This window comes from Venustampulla echinocandica (assembly GCF_003357145.1).
Source record: "Venustampulla echinocandica strain BP 5553 chromosome Unknown scaffold_2, whole genome shotgun sequence".
In the NCBI taxonomy this organism is placed as follows: domain Eukaryota; kingdom Fungi; phylum Ascomycota; class Leotiomycetes; order Helotiales; family Pleuroascaceae; genus Venustampulla; species Venustampulla echinocandica.
In genome coordinates, this window is record NW_022474207.1 from 2,666,546 (window position 1) to 2,684,234 (window position 17,689).

The 17,689-nt window shown below is 49.0% G+C and overlaps 6 protein-coding genes across 6 annotated transcripts; 3 read left to right on the forward strand and 3 right to left on the reverse strand.

Annotated features, from left to right (window-relative positions):
* Positions 1 to 2,875: 2,875 nt before the first annotated feature.
* BP5553_05241 (putative sporulation-specific protein 2) lies at positions 2,876 to 4,311 on the forward strand (the record flags this gene model as incomplete). Its single annotated transcript, XM_032013864.1, has 3 exons — positions 2,876 to 2,930; positions 3,109 to 3,976; positions 4,029 to 4,311. 3 exons carry the CDS (start codon positions 2,876 to 2,878, stop codon positions 4,309 to 4,311), a joined length of 1,206 nt encoding a protein of 401 aa, XP_031870464.1.
* Positions 4,312 to 5,819: 1,508 nt separating this feature from the next.
* Positions 5,820 to 7,469, reverse strand: BP5553_05242 (Acetyl-CoA synthetase-like protein; the record flags this gene model as incomplete). The annotated part of the gene is made up of 2 exons (XM_032013865.1): positions 5,820 to 5,924; positions 6,027 to 7,469. The coding sequence occupies 2 exons, from the start codon at positions 7,467 to 7,469 to the stop codon at positions 5,820 to 5,822; spliced, it is 1,548 nt and encodes a 515-aa protein (XP_031870465.1).
* Positions 7,470 to 7,794: 325 nt separating this feature from the next.
* Positions 7,795 to 9,570, forward strand: BP5553_05243 (Uncharacterized protein; the record flags this gene model as incomplete). Its single annotated transcript, XM_032013866.1, has 5 exons — positions 7,795 to 7,975; positions 8,049 to 8,519; positions 8,569 to 9,272; positions 9,325 to 9,414; positions 9,475 to 9,570. The coding sequence occupies 5 exons, from the start codon at positions 7,795 to 7,797 to the stop codon at positions 9,568 to 9,570; spliced, it is 1,542 nt and encodes a 513-aa protein (XP_031870466.1).
* Positions 9,571 to 9,936: 366 nt separating this feature from the next.
* BP5553_05244 (uncharacterized protein) lies at positions 9,937 to 12,636 on the reverse strand (the record flags this gene model as incomplete). Its single annotated transcript, XM_032013867.1, has 3 exons — positions 9,937 to 11,568; positions 11,634 to 12,065; positions 12,139 to 12,636. 3 exons carry the CDS (start codon positions 12,634 to 12,636, stop codon positions 9,937 to 9,939), a joined length of 2,562 nt encoding a protein of 853 aa, XP_031870467.1.
* Positions 12,637 to 13,791: 1,155 nt separating this feature from the next.
* Positions 13,792 to 14,301, reverse strand: BP5553_05245 (uncharacterized protein; the record flags this gene model as incomplete). Its single annotated transcript, XM_032013868.1, has 1 exon — positions 13,792 to 14,301. One exon carries the CDS (start codon positions 14,299 to 14,301, stop codon positions 13,792 to 13,794), a length of 510 nt encoding a protein of 169 aa, XP_031870468.1.
* Positions 14,302 to 15,609: 1,308 nt separating this feature from the next.
* BP5553_05246 (Uncharacterized protein) lies at positions 15,610 to 16,140 on the forward strand (the record flags this gene model as incomplete). Its single annotated transcript, XM_032013869.1, has 4 exons — positions 15,610 to 15,698; positions 15,753 to 15,808; positions 15,891 to 16,039; positions 16,099 to 16,140. The coding sequence occupies 4 exons, from the start codon at positions 15,610 to 15,612 to the stop codon at positions 16,138 to 16,140; spliced, it is 336 nt and encodes a 111-aa protein (XP_031870469.1).
* Between the last annotated feature and the right edge of the window lie 1,549 nt (positions 16,141 to 17,689).

The window sequence follows — 17,689 nt, forward strand, 5'->3', positions numbered from 1 at the left end:
CGGGATTTTCTAGGCATATAATCTGGGGTTTTGGGGGACGCCGAAGCTAGGATCGGATCAGCTTGTTCTAGCAAATACTGTTCCTGTGTGAGACAGATATTGAGACGAGAAGTTGAGACGAGCTCGATACTTTCGGTGTGATAATCGAAATTTCCTGTGCCGCCGAGATAAAGCCACACCAAAGCCGTTGGATTCTATCAAATTTCGAGTTGGTCTCCACTGACATGTGACTAATACTAACAGAAGGAAAGGCTCAAAAAGGCCACCAAAAATATGCTGGGGCCTCTGGGCATCTCCGTATCTGACTGTACTGTACTCTGTACTTGGGAAGTTGGGATTTACACGGAGTTCCCCACCTCTAGTTCTCTGCGGAGCTCTCCTGCGCTTAACTGTACGGCTAGCATCGTGACGGCAACAGAAGCTGCAGGAAGATTACGTGCACATCGCACCGGTGTCTGAAGCTATCAAGATATCGAAGACGGCCCGCCGAATCATATGTGAGCACCACTAGCGGACCGCCGCCGCCAACCCGATATGCAGCGGTCATGCCGGATCATCGGGGGGAGAGCCTCGTACCCGGCCGCCCATCAAGCTTTTATGCAAGTTCGTCCAGTTTTCTGTTATGACTGTGGAAAAAAGAACAACACGGAGGCTTAAGACATTTCGGTATATAGCCAGCTGGTCTCGGGGTTCCAAGTAGTGAGGTCTCCCTCCGTATAGACCAAGGTAGGTTGAACTGCTGAAGAGGTCTCTGAAACATTTCCTTCCCACCAAGATTTCGAGATTCCGCTTCCATCCTTTCCAAGTTTCCAGAGCATCGCGGCAGCTAAGCGTCGCAAGCCAGAGGCCAGAAGCCTGCTGTGGCACCTTGGCGGGTTGCTTTATCCACACCAGAGCGACATGGGGGCTGGCTGCTGGTTTCATGAATGCTACCCCCGTTTGGGATTGGTGCAGGCGATGGCAACTTGGCAGAAGGGAAATCAAGATTCGCTGGTACAGTACATCGGGGACTCGGGGGGCCGGGAATCAACGACGGGGCCACTCGCTCGTACGAGGAGGGGGGGACGGTTGGAATCATTAATTGTGGGATCTGGGTGGGCGCAGCATAGGGAGCAAGGAAGTGGAGGAAGAGGAGGAAGAGAAGGCGGAAGGATCTGATGAAACCAACATGTTAGTAGGCGGCAGCGGCAGGTTGGCAGCAGATTACGGAGTATTGGCAGCAAACAGCAAACAAAGGAGAAGGAATCAAATCAATCTGGATGGGTCAAGCACGCAGCAGCATCATCGGGCTTGTTGATTAGCAAATCTCCAAAAGGCCTCGGTTGAGCCTAGCACGATCCACTGATTTGCGCCCAATGGAACGAATGGGGGTCAGGGACAAGGGGAGCTACGGTGTTGCTACAGCTGGACTTGGATCAGTCGAGTAATTAGTGAATGGAACGGATCCAGGAATCCAGGAATGCAACGGAATTGTCTGTAAGTGTGAAAATGCTGTAGTAGGGAGTAAGAATAATAACAATAAATAAACAAAACGAAAGCTGTGGAGTGCTGTGGAGTGCTGTGCAAATAATGATAATAATGTATAAATTACAACCTACGTAGTAGTGCAGGTGGTAGTAGTGGTTTGTCCGAGACGATCTACCGCACGAAGTAAACACCCCGAGCAGGCATTTGTTGTTGTGGCCGCATTGTGTGTGGCGATCACTTCGCACTCTGGACGTGGTGCCTGATGTACTACATACCGCGGAGGGGGATGAGGCATGGAGATTTGTGTTGGGGGACAACAGTCGATACGAAGAAGTAAACAAGTGGTGGATGTGGACAGTAGCTAGTTACTACTCTACTGAGACAAACAATAATGGTAGATGGATAGTAGTGGTGGACACTGCGGTGAGTGAACAATGGGCAGTTGACAGCACTGACAGCACTACCTACAGGCCTACAGCACCGCTACAGGCACCACTACAGCGCTACAGCAACCACCCGTGGCCCCCGGAGCACACGCTGGCAGACGCTGGCATTTAGTACAGGACTCCGGAGCAGGCACAGGCACAGGCAGTGGCAGTGGCACGCCGCCACACACACGCCAGGAACCAGGGCCGCCCCTACGTAGGTTCGGTGCAGTGCCTGTAGGTTCACTACGTAGGCACCGCACCACTGCACTCCGTAGCGTCCACCAGCAGTCAGTGGCTCATCCCTTTTAAATCGCATTCCGTTCTTGTCCTGCCAACCCTCTTCTTGAATCCTCCCGTCAAGAGTCTGTCTGGTCTACGAGTCGAGCGTGTCTTCTTTCTTCTCTCTCCCTTCCCCACTGTCGTTAAGTTCCAAAGGTTAGTTTGATACTTCCATCCCGTTGCCCACAATTGAGAGATCCCCTTGGTCCTGGTCCTGGTCCTGGATAGAGAGCGGACAGCCCGTGTCTGTGTTTGTGTTTCGTATCCTGCTCCGGCTCCTGCTCTCCTACCACGGCCTCCTCCCATCGTCTCCATCATCACCGTCCATTACAACCACAAGAACCCGTCAACCACGCAAAAGCTACTTCCCACGCCGATCAATTCACTACCACGACGCCCGCTGCTCGTTGGCTCCTTCCTCGATATCGTGAATCGACGACGACCACGGAAAATTCGAAAGGAGACGGTCGCCAAGGCAGGAGACGGTGCCACGGAAAAGTACAACACGACACAACGTCGCTGCAACCCCAAACAATAGCCACTACTTCTTGTATTCATCCGTCACACAGCACCATCCATCATTCGCAAACCGTCCCGCTGCCTCTTCTCTACTGGCATCGAGTTCGATCTTTCGGTTCAATTGACATTGAAACCCTCGCTGACTCCAAACAAGTTACTCTACTAGCATAATACCACCCACCATGTTCGCCAAACAGATCCTTCTCCCTGCCCTCGCGGCCTGGAGCGTCTCTGCTGGTAAGTCATCCATCTCTCCCCATTGCTATCACTTTGAGCACGTCCTGCCTGCTACACGCGCGATTGATCTCGTTCCATCTCGCTCCACCCGTCAACGTACGGTGGATCGAGATGCCGAGGGCGCGTCTTGATAGATCGATTGAGGTATCGAGCTGGTGCTGATGGGATCGTTTCTTAGCCAATATCTGCTCCGAGACCACCATCACCCTCAATTCCGCTGCCGATGCCGCCGCTCTCGCCAGCTGCTCCACCATCGCAGGCAGCATCGTCCTCAGTTCGACTGTCTCCGGTGTGGTCAGCATCGATGGTCCTCAACAAATTAAGGGTGATATCGTGTGCGAAGACGCTGGCCAGTTGACCAGCTTGGGCAGTTCCTCGATTGGCACAATTGGCGGTACCTTCAGACTCACCAACTTGACCCTTCTGTCCACACTCTCCATGTCCGATTTGACCTCCGTCAAGGCTCTCGAATGGACCGCGCTGCCTGCTCTCTCGCAGCTCACCTTCCCTTCGGTTCTCTCCAAGGCCAATGCCGTCCTCATCACCAACACCTTCTTGAGCACCCTTGATGGTATCAACTTGCAGACCGTTGGCACCCTGAACATCAACAACAACAACCGCCTGAAGACCTTCAGCACCCAAGTTGCAAACATCACCCAGCTTGTCGACATCTCTTCCAACGGTCAGAACCTGGATGTCAGCTTCCCTAACCTTATCTGGGCAGCCAACGCCACTTTCAGAAACGTCTCATCCATCAAGCTCCCTTCTTTGGCTACCGTCAACGGGTCTCTTGGATTCTATGGAACCAACTCCGAGAGCATTATCGCACCCAACCTGACCACTGTCGGTGATATCACCAAGAGCGCCTCCGTGGGAGGTAGCTTGGCATTGGTTGCCAACTCTGCGCTTTCTAACATCTCATTCCCTGTCCTCAAGTCCGTTGCAGGCGCTGTCCAGGTTGCCAACAACACAGCCCTTAGCGCCATTAGCTTCCCAGCTTTGGAGACTGTCAATGGTGCAATTGATTTCGCCGGAAACTTCTCTACGTAAGTATTGTAAAATTGCATTTAGAGACACAGACGCTGACTCCATTTCTAGCCCTGAGCTCCCAGAGATCAAGGACGTCAAGGGCGGTTTCAATGTTCAATCAACTGTCAAGATTGACTGCAGCAACTTCGAGAGCATGAAGAACAAGATTATCCAGGGAACCTTCACCTGCAAGACTACCGCCGACGCAAAGAGCGGAGTTGGCTCATCAACCGGAACCAGCAGCAGTGACAGCCCCACCTCATCCAAGAAGAGTGATGCTGGATCATTCGGCGTCAGCGAGGCTGTTGCCGGGTTCTCAGTCCTCGGAGGTCTTCTGCAGATGTTGTTGTAAAGCATTGGGATGTCGGCGTTTTTAGTCTTTCCTTTTTCGCTCAACTTAGACCTAATCTGTGATGTTTCCACAATCTTTCCTTGCAACAACAACTCTGCCTCTTTTCCGCCGGCTAGGTTCTCGCGCAAGGGGATGAGAATGGAAAGGGAGGACGTTGCGAGGATGCATAATTCCGGGTGGCTGTTCTTTACTAGGCGGTTGCATTCGGTTGCATACTGGCGTTGCTGTTGAATGGCGGAATGTGCTCTTGCGCGATGGATGGAGTGGAACGACATGACTGTAGGGCCGCGAGATTCCATACAAACTTGTACATTGATCCTTAGGACTTTTAATGCCCCTTTGTGACGATTCTACTTCGTACTTGATGATTTTCTTGATTGTCGGAAAGTGATATTAGATAAAAAGACTACCTCTACGGTTCTAGTTCCTCCTTCTCTTCGCTTTGACAGATGCACAGCACTGATGTTAAACCTATCTCCTGCCCCAATGCTTTGCTTCGAGAGTTATATCAAACCAACCCACCTGGATGAACCATCTAAACCCTTAATCGCAAGCCCAAAGCCCAACTAGAAGAGCATACATGTAATAAGCCTCACTCCGCCCTACCCAGCCAGCTCTCGCACGTCATCTTCCAATGAACCCCTTCCTACTACATTCTCCTCCCAGCAAGCTACCCATCACCACAACCCCAAACTAAGAACCATAGAGGAGCATGCAAGGCTGGACAAGGCTTTTCAGCCTCATCGGAGGGGGAAAGTCGATCGTGCGTTAGGTTAGTTCAGCCGCTTTTCGCTTGGTTTGGTATATGACTGGGGGTGCAGGGTGCGGCTGAGGCTTGAGGCTGAGGATGTAGATGTAAGTGTGGGGGTGTGTGAGTATGGTGGGCAAGGTTAGGTAGGGATCGTATGGTTGATGGAGGGAGGGGAGTGGTGTAGTTGGTTTCTTGAAGCTTTGGGTGGTGTTGTGAGGGAGGATCGTGGGGTTTGTGGGGATGGGGGTGGTTTAGGGGGTGGATGTATGAGGGAGGGAGGAGGGGAAAATGGAATGGATAGATGGGCGGGAGGGGTTCTTAGATATCGTATACTAGTACTGTGTGGAGGCTTCGTTGTATAATTAGTGATGATGGGTAAATTTCTGAAGGGGTTTCTTTTTGGATTTATAGTATATTTTTGTGTGATAGCAAGGTTCGATGATGATAGATAGGTATCCTTTATAAGGTACGAATTTAGGTACGAAGATTAAGCCCTTGGGTCAGATTATGTCTGTATTACCGCGGTATATGAAAGTACAGAGTGTTTATTGTTTATTGTTCTAGGTAAAGTTCAGCCGTTAAGTTTTCCAACGAAGGATGCAATACAATTTTGTTTATCTCTTCAAATTATCTTCACACATATCTCTTCCTGCTCCCCCCCCCAACATAAATCGTTATATATTTCTGTGTTTGTACACTATATACTTAACCGCTTGTTTAAAATATTTCTAGCGCCCTGCGCGGTAAGAGGAGTTGTTTAGAGCTTAGCCTTTGGCTTGTCTTGTTTCATCATTGTCTCTGCTACGATCCGGCGTTGAATCTTTCCCGTGGCGGTTTTTGGCATGTTGTCTGTGAAGTATATCTATGAATTCGTTAGTGTCAATCCTTTTGATGACTTTTTCGCCAGCGGGGGATATATGGACGGGGAAAGGGGGAGAAATGTAAGTAATTGACGTATGCATACCTTTTTCGGGACCTTAAACTTAGCAAGTCTCTCCGCAATCCATCCGCTTAACTCCTTCGCTTCCAGCCTCTCTCCGCTCTTCACTACAATCGCAACGCCCACATCCTGTCCATACATCTCATCCGGGATCGCAAAGCTCACTGCCTCGCTAACCTTTGGATGTCTCGCAAGCACGTTGTCAAGCTCAATAGGACTGATCTTCTCCCCGCCCTTGTTAATCAGCTCCTTAATCCTGCCAGTGATGAAAACATATCCATCCTCGTCTTGCTTCCCCTGGTCGCCGGTTCTGAAGAACCCGTCTTTTGTGAATGAAGACTTGTTGGCTTCGGGGTTGTTAAGGTAGCCTTTTGTGACGTTCTCTCCGCGGATACAGATCTCCGCTTCGGAACCCTGAGGTACTTGCTTACCCTCCTGATCGAGGATCCTGACTTCGACGCCTTGGCCGATGCCGACGCTGCCGGGTTGGCGCTTTCCTGGTGGGAGGGGGCTTGAGGTCATTTGGTGGGAGGCTTCGGTCATGGCGTAGGCTTCGAGGACGGGTGCGTCGAAGGTTTTCTCCAGCTGGTGGAAGATTGTTGGGGATAGTGGGGAGGAGCATGATCTGATGAATCGGATATTGGGCTTGGTCTGAGGAGGTGGGGACTTGAGGAGAATTTGATGGATGGTCGGAACAGCTGTGTACCAGTTTGCCTTGTGTGTTATGAAGTCGTCCCAGAATTCCGAGGCGGAGAACCTGGGTGGTACAATTACAGAGCCACCGGAATAGAGGGGTGCTAGGAATCCTGCGAGTAGGCCGTGGACGTGGAAAAGCGGCATGACGAGCATGGTTCGGTCTTTTGGCGTAAGCTCATATGTATTTTTGATATTCTTCATCGTCCGCGTGAGATTTCGATGTGTCAATGGCACTGCTTTAGGCCGTCCCGTTGTGCCACTGGTGTGGAGTACCAATGCAACATCATCGGGCTCTGCCGTGGCAACTTTCTGGTTCCCCTTCCCTTTCAACTTCCCCTGTTCCTTGATATCCAGTACCACCTCTTGCCCGTTCCAATAGCATTCCGCAATGGCAGCATTGTATTTCCTTGCAGCTCGCACCGCAGCTCCATCTTGTTGGTATGAGCCCTTCGGCACCAGGGCAAGAGCCGAGCTCAAGTCATCGATGTAGAATTCGAATTCCTCCTGCTTATATGCCGAGTTCAACGGAGCTGCAATAGCTCTTTGCCAGGCGCTGGCTAGGAATGAAACGATGAATTCGTAACTGTTTGGGAGGGCGATTGAGATTGCTGATCCAGGAGATACCCCAAGTTTTGCGAGCTTCTTTTGGAAAGAGAGGATTTCGGAGGAGAGCTGTTGGTATGATATTGTGAGACCTTGGGTCTTGTTGGGGATGATCAGCGCTGTGTCATTGGAGCCGGTGAACGAATTGGAGAGCGTGGTGGCAGACATTGTGGCTTCGGCTAGGTGCTTTGTGTTCAAGAACGTGAAATATTATGTATATGTTCAATGCAGAATCGCAATTCGTAAATATATCAAAAGCTTCCAAAGCTGTCTGCCACTGTTGAAGTTTCAAGGCCTGGTTTAAACCCCACTCATCCAGTGCTTTTATTCCCGAGGTCCATCCTGGTCTTATCGCCGACGAAAGAAAGCCACCTTCTGTCGTCAGGGGACCCTGCAATCACCTGATGCCATAGCCTTACACATCAGGCTGTGGCTTTAACATTCGCGCTCTTACGACGTATACGACCTACACTATAACTCCACCATCCTCACCATGTCGAATACATCTACGCCGGCGTCGGCCCCTCGTTCTGGGCTTTCGTTATATGCGAATCTCCTCGATCCTAATAGCGCGACCACACCTGCGACAGTTTCCAGAGGACCAGTTGTGTTTAAGAATCCCTCCCTGGAGACCGCAGATGAAGCATCAGCAAAGAAACCCCAAATAGATCCTGGTAGGTCATTCTCTACTATTATAGTGCCTATAAAGATTCAATTACTTACTCTAAGTTTTACTTTTTGAAACAGCGGCATTGCGATTTCAACCTACCAAACGTCCACAGCTTGCGCAGAAGGCGAAACCTAAATCCTCGTTCCCAAAACCTGGCCCGCCGGACAAGACAACCCAAACAATTTCTTCAATCCCAGTCACACAAGGACCGACACCCTCCAAGCCTGCTGTGAAAAACACGCTAGCTGATTGGACTGCCACGGGGGATGACGATGATGTAAATGGATTCTACGGTGGAGAAAAACGCCAACGAGGCGGTCGAAAGCGGCGGAAGAACAAGCACAAGGAAGAGCAAGTATTTGTTCAAGACTGGGATGACATTTATGACCCCACAAGACCGAACAGCTATGAAGAATACAAGCACAGTGACGAAAAGATTCGAGAAATAAGGGAGTGGAAACACAGATTATATGCCCATAGGATGGCCAGAAAGTCTGCGAGCGAGAAGGATAGCGACGATGAAGAGGACCATCGCCCACAGATGAAAAGTAGGGACCTGCGAGTTTACTATTGCTTGAATGTACTGATGATCATCAGATCAATTTGCGCCCCCTCCAAACTACTCCTTCGCTCCCCCACCCATGGATTCTCCACCCTCAAAACCTACTAGCCACCCAATCAATGCCGATTCAGATCGTTACAGCCCACCTGCTCCAAATTTGCAAGCACATCCACCGCCGCCGCCTGAACCATTTCACCCGTCAACAGCCCCCGAGGAGCCTTTGCCTGGTACCGCAATATCTCGAGCTCCCGTCCGATACAACCTGCCAGCAGCACCAAGCGATATCCCAAGTTCCGAAATAGAGCTAGAAAAGGCGCTCGCAGTAGAAGCTGAGGCAGCTGAGCAACCTGATGAAAACGTAGAAGAGGCTCAGCGCTCACTCCGTCCTGGACAGAAAGGATTCGCCGAGCGCCTTATGTCCAAGTACGGGTGGAGCAAGGGCACAGGCTTAGGCGCCGATGGTTCTGGAATCGTGAACCCGCTCCGAGTTCAAATCGAGAAGCGGAAAAAGAAATCGGACGCCGAGGGCGGTGGCTTCAGAGACCCTGGTGGAAGAGGCAAGATCATTGGAGGCAAGAAAAACGTGCCTGAGAAAGACTCGGAGGTGGGCAAGTTCGGGCCCATGTCCGAAGTCATCGTGCTCAGGGGTATGGTTGATGGTATGAACCTCGATGAGGAGGTTGAGGGCGCAGGAGATGGCGGGTTGATGCAGGAAATAGGCGATGAGTGCGATGAGAAGGTATGCCCCTTGGCTTCCACGTTGCCAGGCCTGTTAACTAATACCTCAATAGTATGGTCGTGTAGAGAGAGTTTATATTGACCGCCACGGAAGTGCCCCAAAAGTGTTTGTCAAATTCACAAACCAGTTATCTGCTTTACGGGTAAGCCATATCTCTCCCTTTGCTATAAAATTACCAAGGTAACTAACACCACTATAATAGGCTGTGAACGCCTTGGAAGGCCGAATTTTCAACGGAAACACTATTTCCGCCCTATTCTACGACTCGGAGAAATTTGAACAGGGCATATACGAGTAAATACCAAATGAGCTATTCAGCCAAATTTATACTGAAAGTTTCCACCTCTCCTAAAGCCCCGAGGCTTAGTCGGGGAATTTTTTCATGCCTTGGCTGCAGTACCAAGTCGACTTTTATCCTGCAGAATAAATTATTTGTATAACATGGGTACTTTAACAAATTGTTGCGTCCTCGTGGCTTTAGTGAGAAGGTCTCATATTAATATGATGGGTTGAACACCACTTTAGGCCATTGTTAAGGTTGCCAGGTCGAGTCTCTTGGGGGACATCATACTTTGCACCTTCATTTCTTCAGGTCGGTTTGATACCTGGGATAATAGTGGTCATACCACCAGGATGTCGACTCTTTACAATCCCCAGGCTCACGTCACGAACGCCGTCTTTGCTCAAGCCTTGCCCAGGTCTCCTCATCAGAAATTATTGCCTCAAATTCAATGTCACCAAGTGTTCTTTCCTGGTATAAGTCAAACTTCGCAATAGTTTCATTGCTCTCATGGTTCTCGACAGCAGCTTCTCGGTGACGATTGCAGTATTTATGGGCATATGCGAAGAAAGGAGGGACTCCAACACCCAGGATCGAGTTTAGAGAGTTCGCAGACGTCATTGCGTGTTTGTTTTGCCCGAGACAGAATAGGCAGACTTTGGCGATATTGATGTGACGGTCAGGAGACAAAACAGAAAACTTTGTTTGCAGCTGCTGTTGATTACTTTCCAAGAAGAAATAGTCTTTGACGGTTTGGTGTACGAGCTCGACCGCATCACCAATTCGAATTAGGGGTCCAAATAGCCTCCTTAGATCTCCTCTCAAGTCAATCGGCCGAGCGTCGACGAGGCTGTTACGGTCTGTTTCGTCATTTAGAACAGTCTCGTGGGCCAAGGCATCCGCGAGAGTTTGGACTGCTATGGGCTGAAATGCGGTCAATATCCAGCACATGATTTTTCTCGCCCGAGGCTCATTTCCTGGTGGTACGGTTTGCCATATCCCTCGGTATACTTCCTGGAGCGTTGAGGGCAAGGAGTTGATGGTGCGGCGGATTGCCGCTGGTGAGGAATCGACAGACCGATATAGTAGGTCGGTCAACAGCTGTACCATGAGAAACATTCCGTTACCAGCCCTATCACGTATTCGAAGAATCAACTCATCGTTGTATGACGAGTATTCCGGTCTTTTTTTAATGAAATCTTTCACACATCGTTCAGTGTACGCCTCAAGATCCCTCTTCATAGCGTCTTCCTCATCAAGATTGGCACGAATCACAGAGTCCGAACCAGGACTTGTGGGCTCAAAAGTTATATCCCAATAGTCCCTACTTGCAACAATCATTGTGAGTTTGTTGTTTGTATCCTGGTTGAGGATGCTAGACAGGCAGCGGACCGACTCATCTCTCTCCGCTCCTTGATCACACTCATCCAAAGCATCAATTATATAAATAGCTTTTTCAAATGCCTCGAGTCCGCAAGCCCATTGAAAAATCCGGACCAGGATATCTGGAGGCAAAGGATCTGTTTTAAACGAATTGGTGAAATAGGGGAGTAGGTGCTGGCGCCGAAGACTCCCCGAAAGAAACATTTGGTGGAGCAATGACGAGAGCATTCCCTTTGTGCTGCGGCGAGATGCATCTCTGCCATTGAATCCATGAAAAAACGCTCCTACGTATCTATTTCGGTGGAGAGTGAGTTGTCGAAAGTTTCGATATAGCCACGTACTGAGAACAGTCTTTCCACATCCTGGCATCCCAGTTATATGAATTAAGCATTTTTCCTGCCTCGAACGTACGTCGCGAAGATTAAGACGCTCATAAATCCAAGTGAAAGTACCGTCTTGTGGTGTTGAAGTGATACTGAGGTGCCTGTCGATATCCATCTTATTCACCTCGAGACTGGCCCAGAACTGTGCGAACCTGGCATTTTCTATTTGTTCAATTCTACGAATTTCTCGCAGAATATCTATGTATCCTTTGTCACCATAGGTACCCCGTTGCGAAAATAGCGTCATATCCTGTTGACAAGTCAGTTAACTGAGGTCGCCTACCTAGGTGCTCCAGGTTAGTCAGCCTACCATACCTCATGATTAGCCCGAATTGGATAATGAGGCTCGCCACTTATGATTGCACTTTCTTTAGGAACGACACATGAGGATATGAATGGAATTGTTTCGTAGAAACAGACAATCTCAATCTTGCCGCCGTCTTTTCTCCTCTTGTCTAGAAGTTGGTGAAATTCGTTCTCGATATCTCCTAGAATGTGGGAGTTCCGCTTGAGCAATTCGATCATATTACGATTTGTAGGTTTCACCAGGTTGATCACGTTTACGAGGCCATCACCCAATCTCGCCTGACCAGCGCCGTGGTGAGGAGTTCCAAGGAAACAAACTCCAACAGTATAGGTCTCGATGGCTTGGAGGTGTGGCTGGTTGCTGTTTCTTGAGATGACCAAGGCCCGCTCCAAAAGAAGACCGCCGAGGCTGTGGGCTACGAATATTATTCTGCGGGACAGCTTGATTGCGTGTTAGTATTGGCTTCAAATGGCTGGGGGGGAGTTGGTTCCAGCAAGGCTGGACTGTACATACCAAATCACCCAACCTGCATCCCGACATACACCCAAGCAAGTCATGAGCATACCCAGAGATCCCATCCTGCGCAGCATGGCTACGCAGGTTTACCAAGTCAACATCGTACCCGAAGGTCATGATCCTCGCGTCTTTCATATCTTTGCCAAGCAAGTCCCTCGGCCAGTGCACCCCGCTGCCTTTGTGCAGCCATGATTTGTACGCGCTTCCAGTCAATCCATGTATGAAGACAATGTCGATGCTGGCAGAACCAACCGGGTCCGGGTCGCGAAGGACTCTTATCCCGTACCAGTCCCTCTGTTCGAAATGGCCGATGTCTAGCGAGTTGTCCGGCCTTGCTAGATCTGTTTGAGGCTCTGCGGGCCCAGCGTTTGTTGTTGCAAGTTCGGGTGCATGATCATCTATATCATCGCCTATCTGCGATGAATCAGTTGGGGGTATAGATGGAGTTCTCTTGGTCTTCGAGAGACCGAGCACTCTACGAAACTTGGAAAACATGTCGTTCAGCAGTGGGCTAATCTTGCTCCCCCAACATTCATCGACGAACACGCAAGCGACCGGGCGTAACTCATCAATCGTCGGAATCAGCGTTGTTCAACATGTAATGGTTGAGAAGCCCAAGTAAGGCTACAGTGTGTTCCTCGTAGCAGCTCAGCCGCAGCCGCAGCGCAGCCACGAGGCGCAACATGACACGCATCAGCCACGAGTAGAACTCGTGAAAGCATACCTAGGTACCTAAAACCTAAATTATTCGTACGTCGAGAATTTCTACATCACCGCTTCTCGGCACGCATCAACACAATTGAGGGTACTGTACGAAGCATATGGTATACACTATATTCGACGTCGAGATAGCGCGTGTCGCTATCAAGACCAAGAAAGTCGTATGTACGCGGAAATAGAGTGGGTGATTAGCGTTTGACTTAAGTCACGGTCAACTCGCACGTACATGTCTAAGCTAGAACATCTTCGTGTATCTAGAGAAAGGCGGTTTTACTGTCTATAATACTGCCTGTTCCATATATTTCACATCTAACTAGATCGTCATGGTAATCCGGGATGTGTCTGCCCCTCACGGCTTTGGCGCCGGCGCTGGGAATGGCTCCGTTCGTGGTAGCAATGGGTTGACTTCGGAAGTCAACTGGGATTTGACCCATTATTTATGTGTTGGCTGTAATGTTGGCTGAGAAATAACTAACTTTGAAGTTTAGGTTTGGGTGTTGGATTTGGAAATTAGAAGGAGATGAAGAACGAAACGAGAGAGAGGTATTTATACACGGTGGGCGAAGGAGAGACAAAATCCTATGTTATGCTCCAGTCGTCAAGGCTTTGCTGCGTCAGTGGTATTTAACTTAGAGTCGCTCACAACTAACTGTCGAGCAACAGCAGTGACTGTGGGTAGCAATATAAACATTCACATGGAAGATGAAGGACTTGGATACTATGGAGAGTTGAATTCTTTTCTCAGGGCAGCTCGATTATATTAAGGGATTTCCACACTGCTAGTCCCAAGCTCTCAAGCCTCAAGATGAGCTGCATCAGATGCCTTATGCTACTCAGTCTTCTCTGCTTGTGCAACGGCAAGTTGCCCCTACTTGACGCCTCCACTTGTCCCGTTTGCACGAGACATTACCGGCCCAACTCTAGCTACCTTCATCCCTCAAGAAGGCCAGCTTTCCGCTTCTCCTGTATCTGCTTCCATAGGTCACCAACAGTCATGTCTGGGTGCTCCGCCGCAACCTTCTCGATGAAGGCCAGCTCTGGGATTACAAGTCGCTTCGCCTTCTCGAGCTGTGTGATGAATTCGATTTTGAGTCGGCGTTCAAGCATCTCCACCTGCTCCGCGACCTGAAGCCCCTTTTGCTTTTCTGGGTCATACGGCTCCTCAATCGCCTTCACCATTCCCTTGCTGACCTCCATCGTCAATCCCGAAATGAAATTCCACCTCAACTCCTCCGGTGAATACATGTAATACTCCATCTGATGGCAGATGTTGATGAAACGACACGCCTCCGGAGCATAAGGCTCGGGGGCACGCACGACAGCTGGCTTAAATGGCGGGCCGGATTTCTCAAGGGCGACATAGTCTGGTGAAGAGTTCGGGGCGGTAAGGGTGTGGAAGGGTAAAGGAGCAGGAGCAGTAAGCTGTTGTTGATCTGCCATGTTGTTTGTTTGGGCTTTTTCTGTTCCTGTTGTGCTTGTGGGAAGTGTGAAGCTGAGGTTCGCTTGGACGAGGTTTGATGTTGTTAGAAAGTGCAAGGCTCCGGCGGCGAAAGAGGAGTGCCCTTTCTGATCGAGACGCTTGATAACGATCGAGCTGCTCCAAGGCAGCTGCCCGGCTGAGAAGGGGTTGTTCGTTATTCTGCTTGCAATATAACGGTCTGGTTGATGGATCCAGACTTTGAGAGATCGAGGTTGATAGAGTTCGTGTTCTTGTAGAGAACTCGAGGTTGAACCGCGTTGACGCGTGGGCTACTAAAGCTGAATAGGGCGGTATAAATACCCACGCGGCGACAAGCTTATGACTTCGAAGCTGAGAGTGAATCATGCCTTGTTTGTCAATATTGCCTACCTATATGACGACCACAAGCGAGAAGCGTCTCGAATAATAAGACACACAGTAGACGAAAGCAGAAAAAGATTACCTATTACTAAGGCAGTAAATTGAGGCAAAAACATTATTTAAAATTCATATACTCGAGAGGCAAAAAGAGTTCGGCCCGTTCGATTGCCTACGTCTCTTGCCGGTTTTGATCGTTTTTCGTATTTTGTCGTGTTTTATCCCTATTGATCCTCTCCATAAGACAATTTGACCTGAACCACTTAGCCAGGTGGCCGCCTTTTGTCTTCCTTAATACAAAAATCGCTTATTTTGATCTATATAGTGCAAGTAGCTCGGAGGAAGACAGTCATGTAACCAACCTTATATAGTCGCTCTAAGCTATTAACAGTTCAACTAATTATCTTCAGCCAATTGATACTATACTTATGACTTTAATATAGCTTTGGATACCTAGGTACTAGCCGTTCGGATGCTTTTCTCATCGATCATCAAAATAGGGGGCGTGAAGCTTCACGTTATAACTTTAGTTATGTTGGCTGACTAAACTAAGACTTATAAAATTTCCCAACCATGAGCCTTTAGTTAGGCAGGTACTCTTATAACTCATAAAACAAAATCTCTATTACCAAGAATAACCTATACGAAGCTCAATTTTGAGTTGTTGATGAACTACTACGTACTAACCAAAGCTAGGTGTGGGGATAATATCCCCTCGCCAACCATCTGGTGCCCCTCTATCACCCCGCCCTTTCCGCCCCACATCTCGGATCTCTAACCTCCTCCGCAACTCATCGAACTATCCTCTTCCAAATATGCTCCCAGCGACCTTTACACGTTCCTCATTCATTCTCCGCCGCAATATAAACCCATTTCTCAAACCTCGCCCTATAGCTCTCGGGTTAAGAACAATGGCATCCTCCACACCAGCCAAATTCGAATGGCTCGTTATCCTCCCAGATCAGGAGGGAGCTCTGGCAAAGCGCATGGAAGTCCGGCCGTTTGTTGCTCTTTCCTGAATTATTCCGAATACCTTTCTGATTTTATACCCTAGTAAACATTTTGAAGGCCTCAAAGCCAACGAGGCGACGGGATTTTGGAAGATGGGCGGTTTGTACCCCACTTTTCCAACTATCAAATCCACTGTCATGTAGAAAGTGTCAACGGGATGCTGAGAAATCTATTCGTGTAGGCGCGTTTCTAGAAGAGGTTCCCAAGGAAGGAGAGGGTATGAAGATGTTGGGGAGCTGCATGATTGCGTCTGCTAGCTCGAAAGAGGAGGTTATGGAAGCTTTGAAGAAGGATATTTACGCTCAGAGTGGGGTGTGGGACCTTAATAAGGTTTGTTTGATAGCCTTTGACTTTTTAGCTATTCTGCTGACTGATACCACCTTTGATAGATTCAGATTTACCCCTTCAAGTGTGCATTTAGAAATCCTTGAACGGGTTGGTAGTGGGTGTGGAGCAGCCGATAGGAGGTATGCCTCTATGAAAGAAATTAACTAGCTTGTATATAATCATGATGAATTCGCAACAGAATGTCAAGGGGGTATGCCTTTAGACTTGGTTTCAAGATGAAGCTTCTACAGAGCCCAGCTTTCCTGCCAAATACTCTTTGGTAGTCACATGTCCATGTTTGATTTCGGGTCACTCCCATTACGAGCTATCAGAAATAGCTATAAAATGCAAGTTGCAATCTAGGTTCCAATGCTAGGCGACCCCCATACAAGTGATGGTTATACGGGATGTATATGGCTGTGTACTTCTGTGGTGGCCTCCCGTCGAGCAACTGGAGCTAAATAGCTTAACAACATCCATGCTGCCTAACTGCTAGAGCATGGTAGAGCCAGCCACGGAAAAAGGGGCTTCGGGCATAGCAAATTGGCTGAAGGAGTGGTGCACTGATTGCCGATTATATGTCTGTTGAAGAAGAGTATTGAATTCAACGCATTACAGGAGGGTACGTATGTTGAGCTACGGTGGAAACAAAACTTCCTAAATATGTCCACCAAGGTTTTATGTAACACTTACGAAGTACACTTGCCTCCACGGAAGTTTCCGGACTCTAGGATTTTGTGGTAACACTTGTACCCCGGAAGGTTTGTTGATCACCCTTCCCTTGTCCTTGACTCTGGCATGGCGCTTGTACATGTACATGTACATATTTTTATTTATTGCAAGGATACGCACAGTTTCCCTTTGTCATACAGCATTTGACTACCGAAGACGGGACGCGGATAGTTTCTATAGACCCTGCACCCTTCGGCACCCATCGAATATCCAACTACTCCTTAGTACTCCTCGCTCAAACACCATCCATGCAGTCCAAGAGATCGGTTCCGGACACTGGGAGTCTGGAAGCATATACTATACGGGCCAAGTAAACCTCTCGCCCATCCAATAACCTCTGGGCGCGGGGGAACAATACGGAGAAGGTGGGGATACAACGAGTCAGATTCCTACCACGGGGAAAGCACAGACTTTTAATATAATTCTCATCCGTGGGATTGGATATGCAAGGCGGCGAAAAAAATGCATTTGATGTAGATCTGAGCCATTTACTTGGGCGCCGTGGAACATTGGAAGTCATGTTCTAGCGCCGGGATGTAAGTCATCGCTCCGCCTTCTCATCACCCCTAACCTAGGAGCGGAGCCAGTTTTCAGGTACGCATATTTTCGGAGAGATGAAGTAACTCGTACGTTTGCTGACACTATGAAACCGGTCGATGCCACCGATCATAATGACGGCCCCGCGATCACCGAGTAGTTCCTTCACGATGATAGCCGAATATCGGGTTCATTTGTCACCCCATGCACCCCATGGGGAAGGAGGACGAAATTGGCCCCTTAATGCTAATACTTGGTTCTGCTGGGGAAGTGGATTGTAATGACTCGGTGCTCTTGAAGGCTGACGCAACAATAATCGGGTACAATATGAATTTTTATTATCTCGAGGGGAAGAGTAAAAATAAATCCCTGGACAATTTGAGA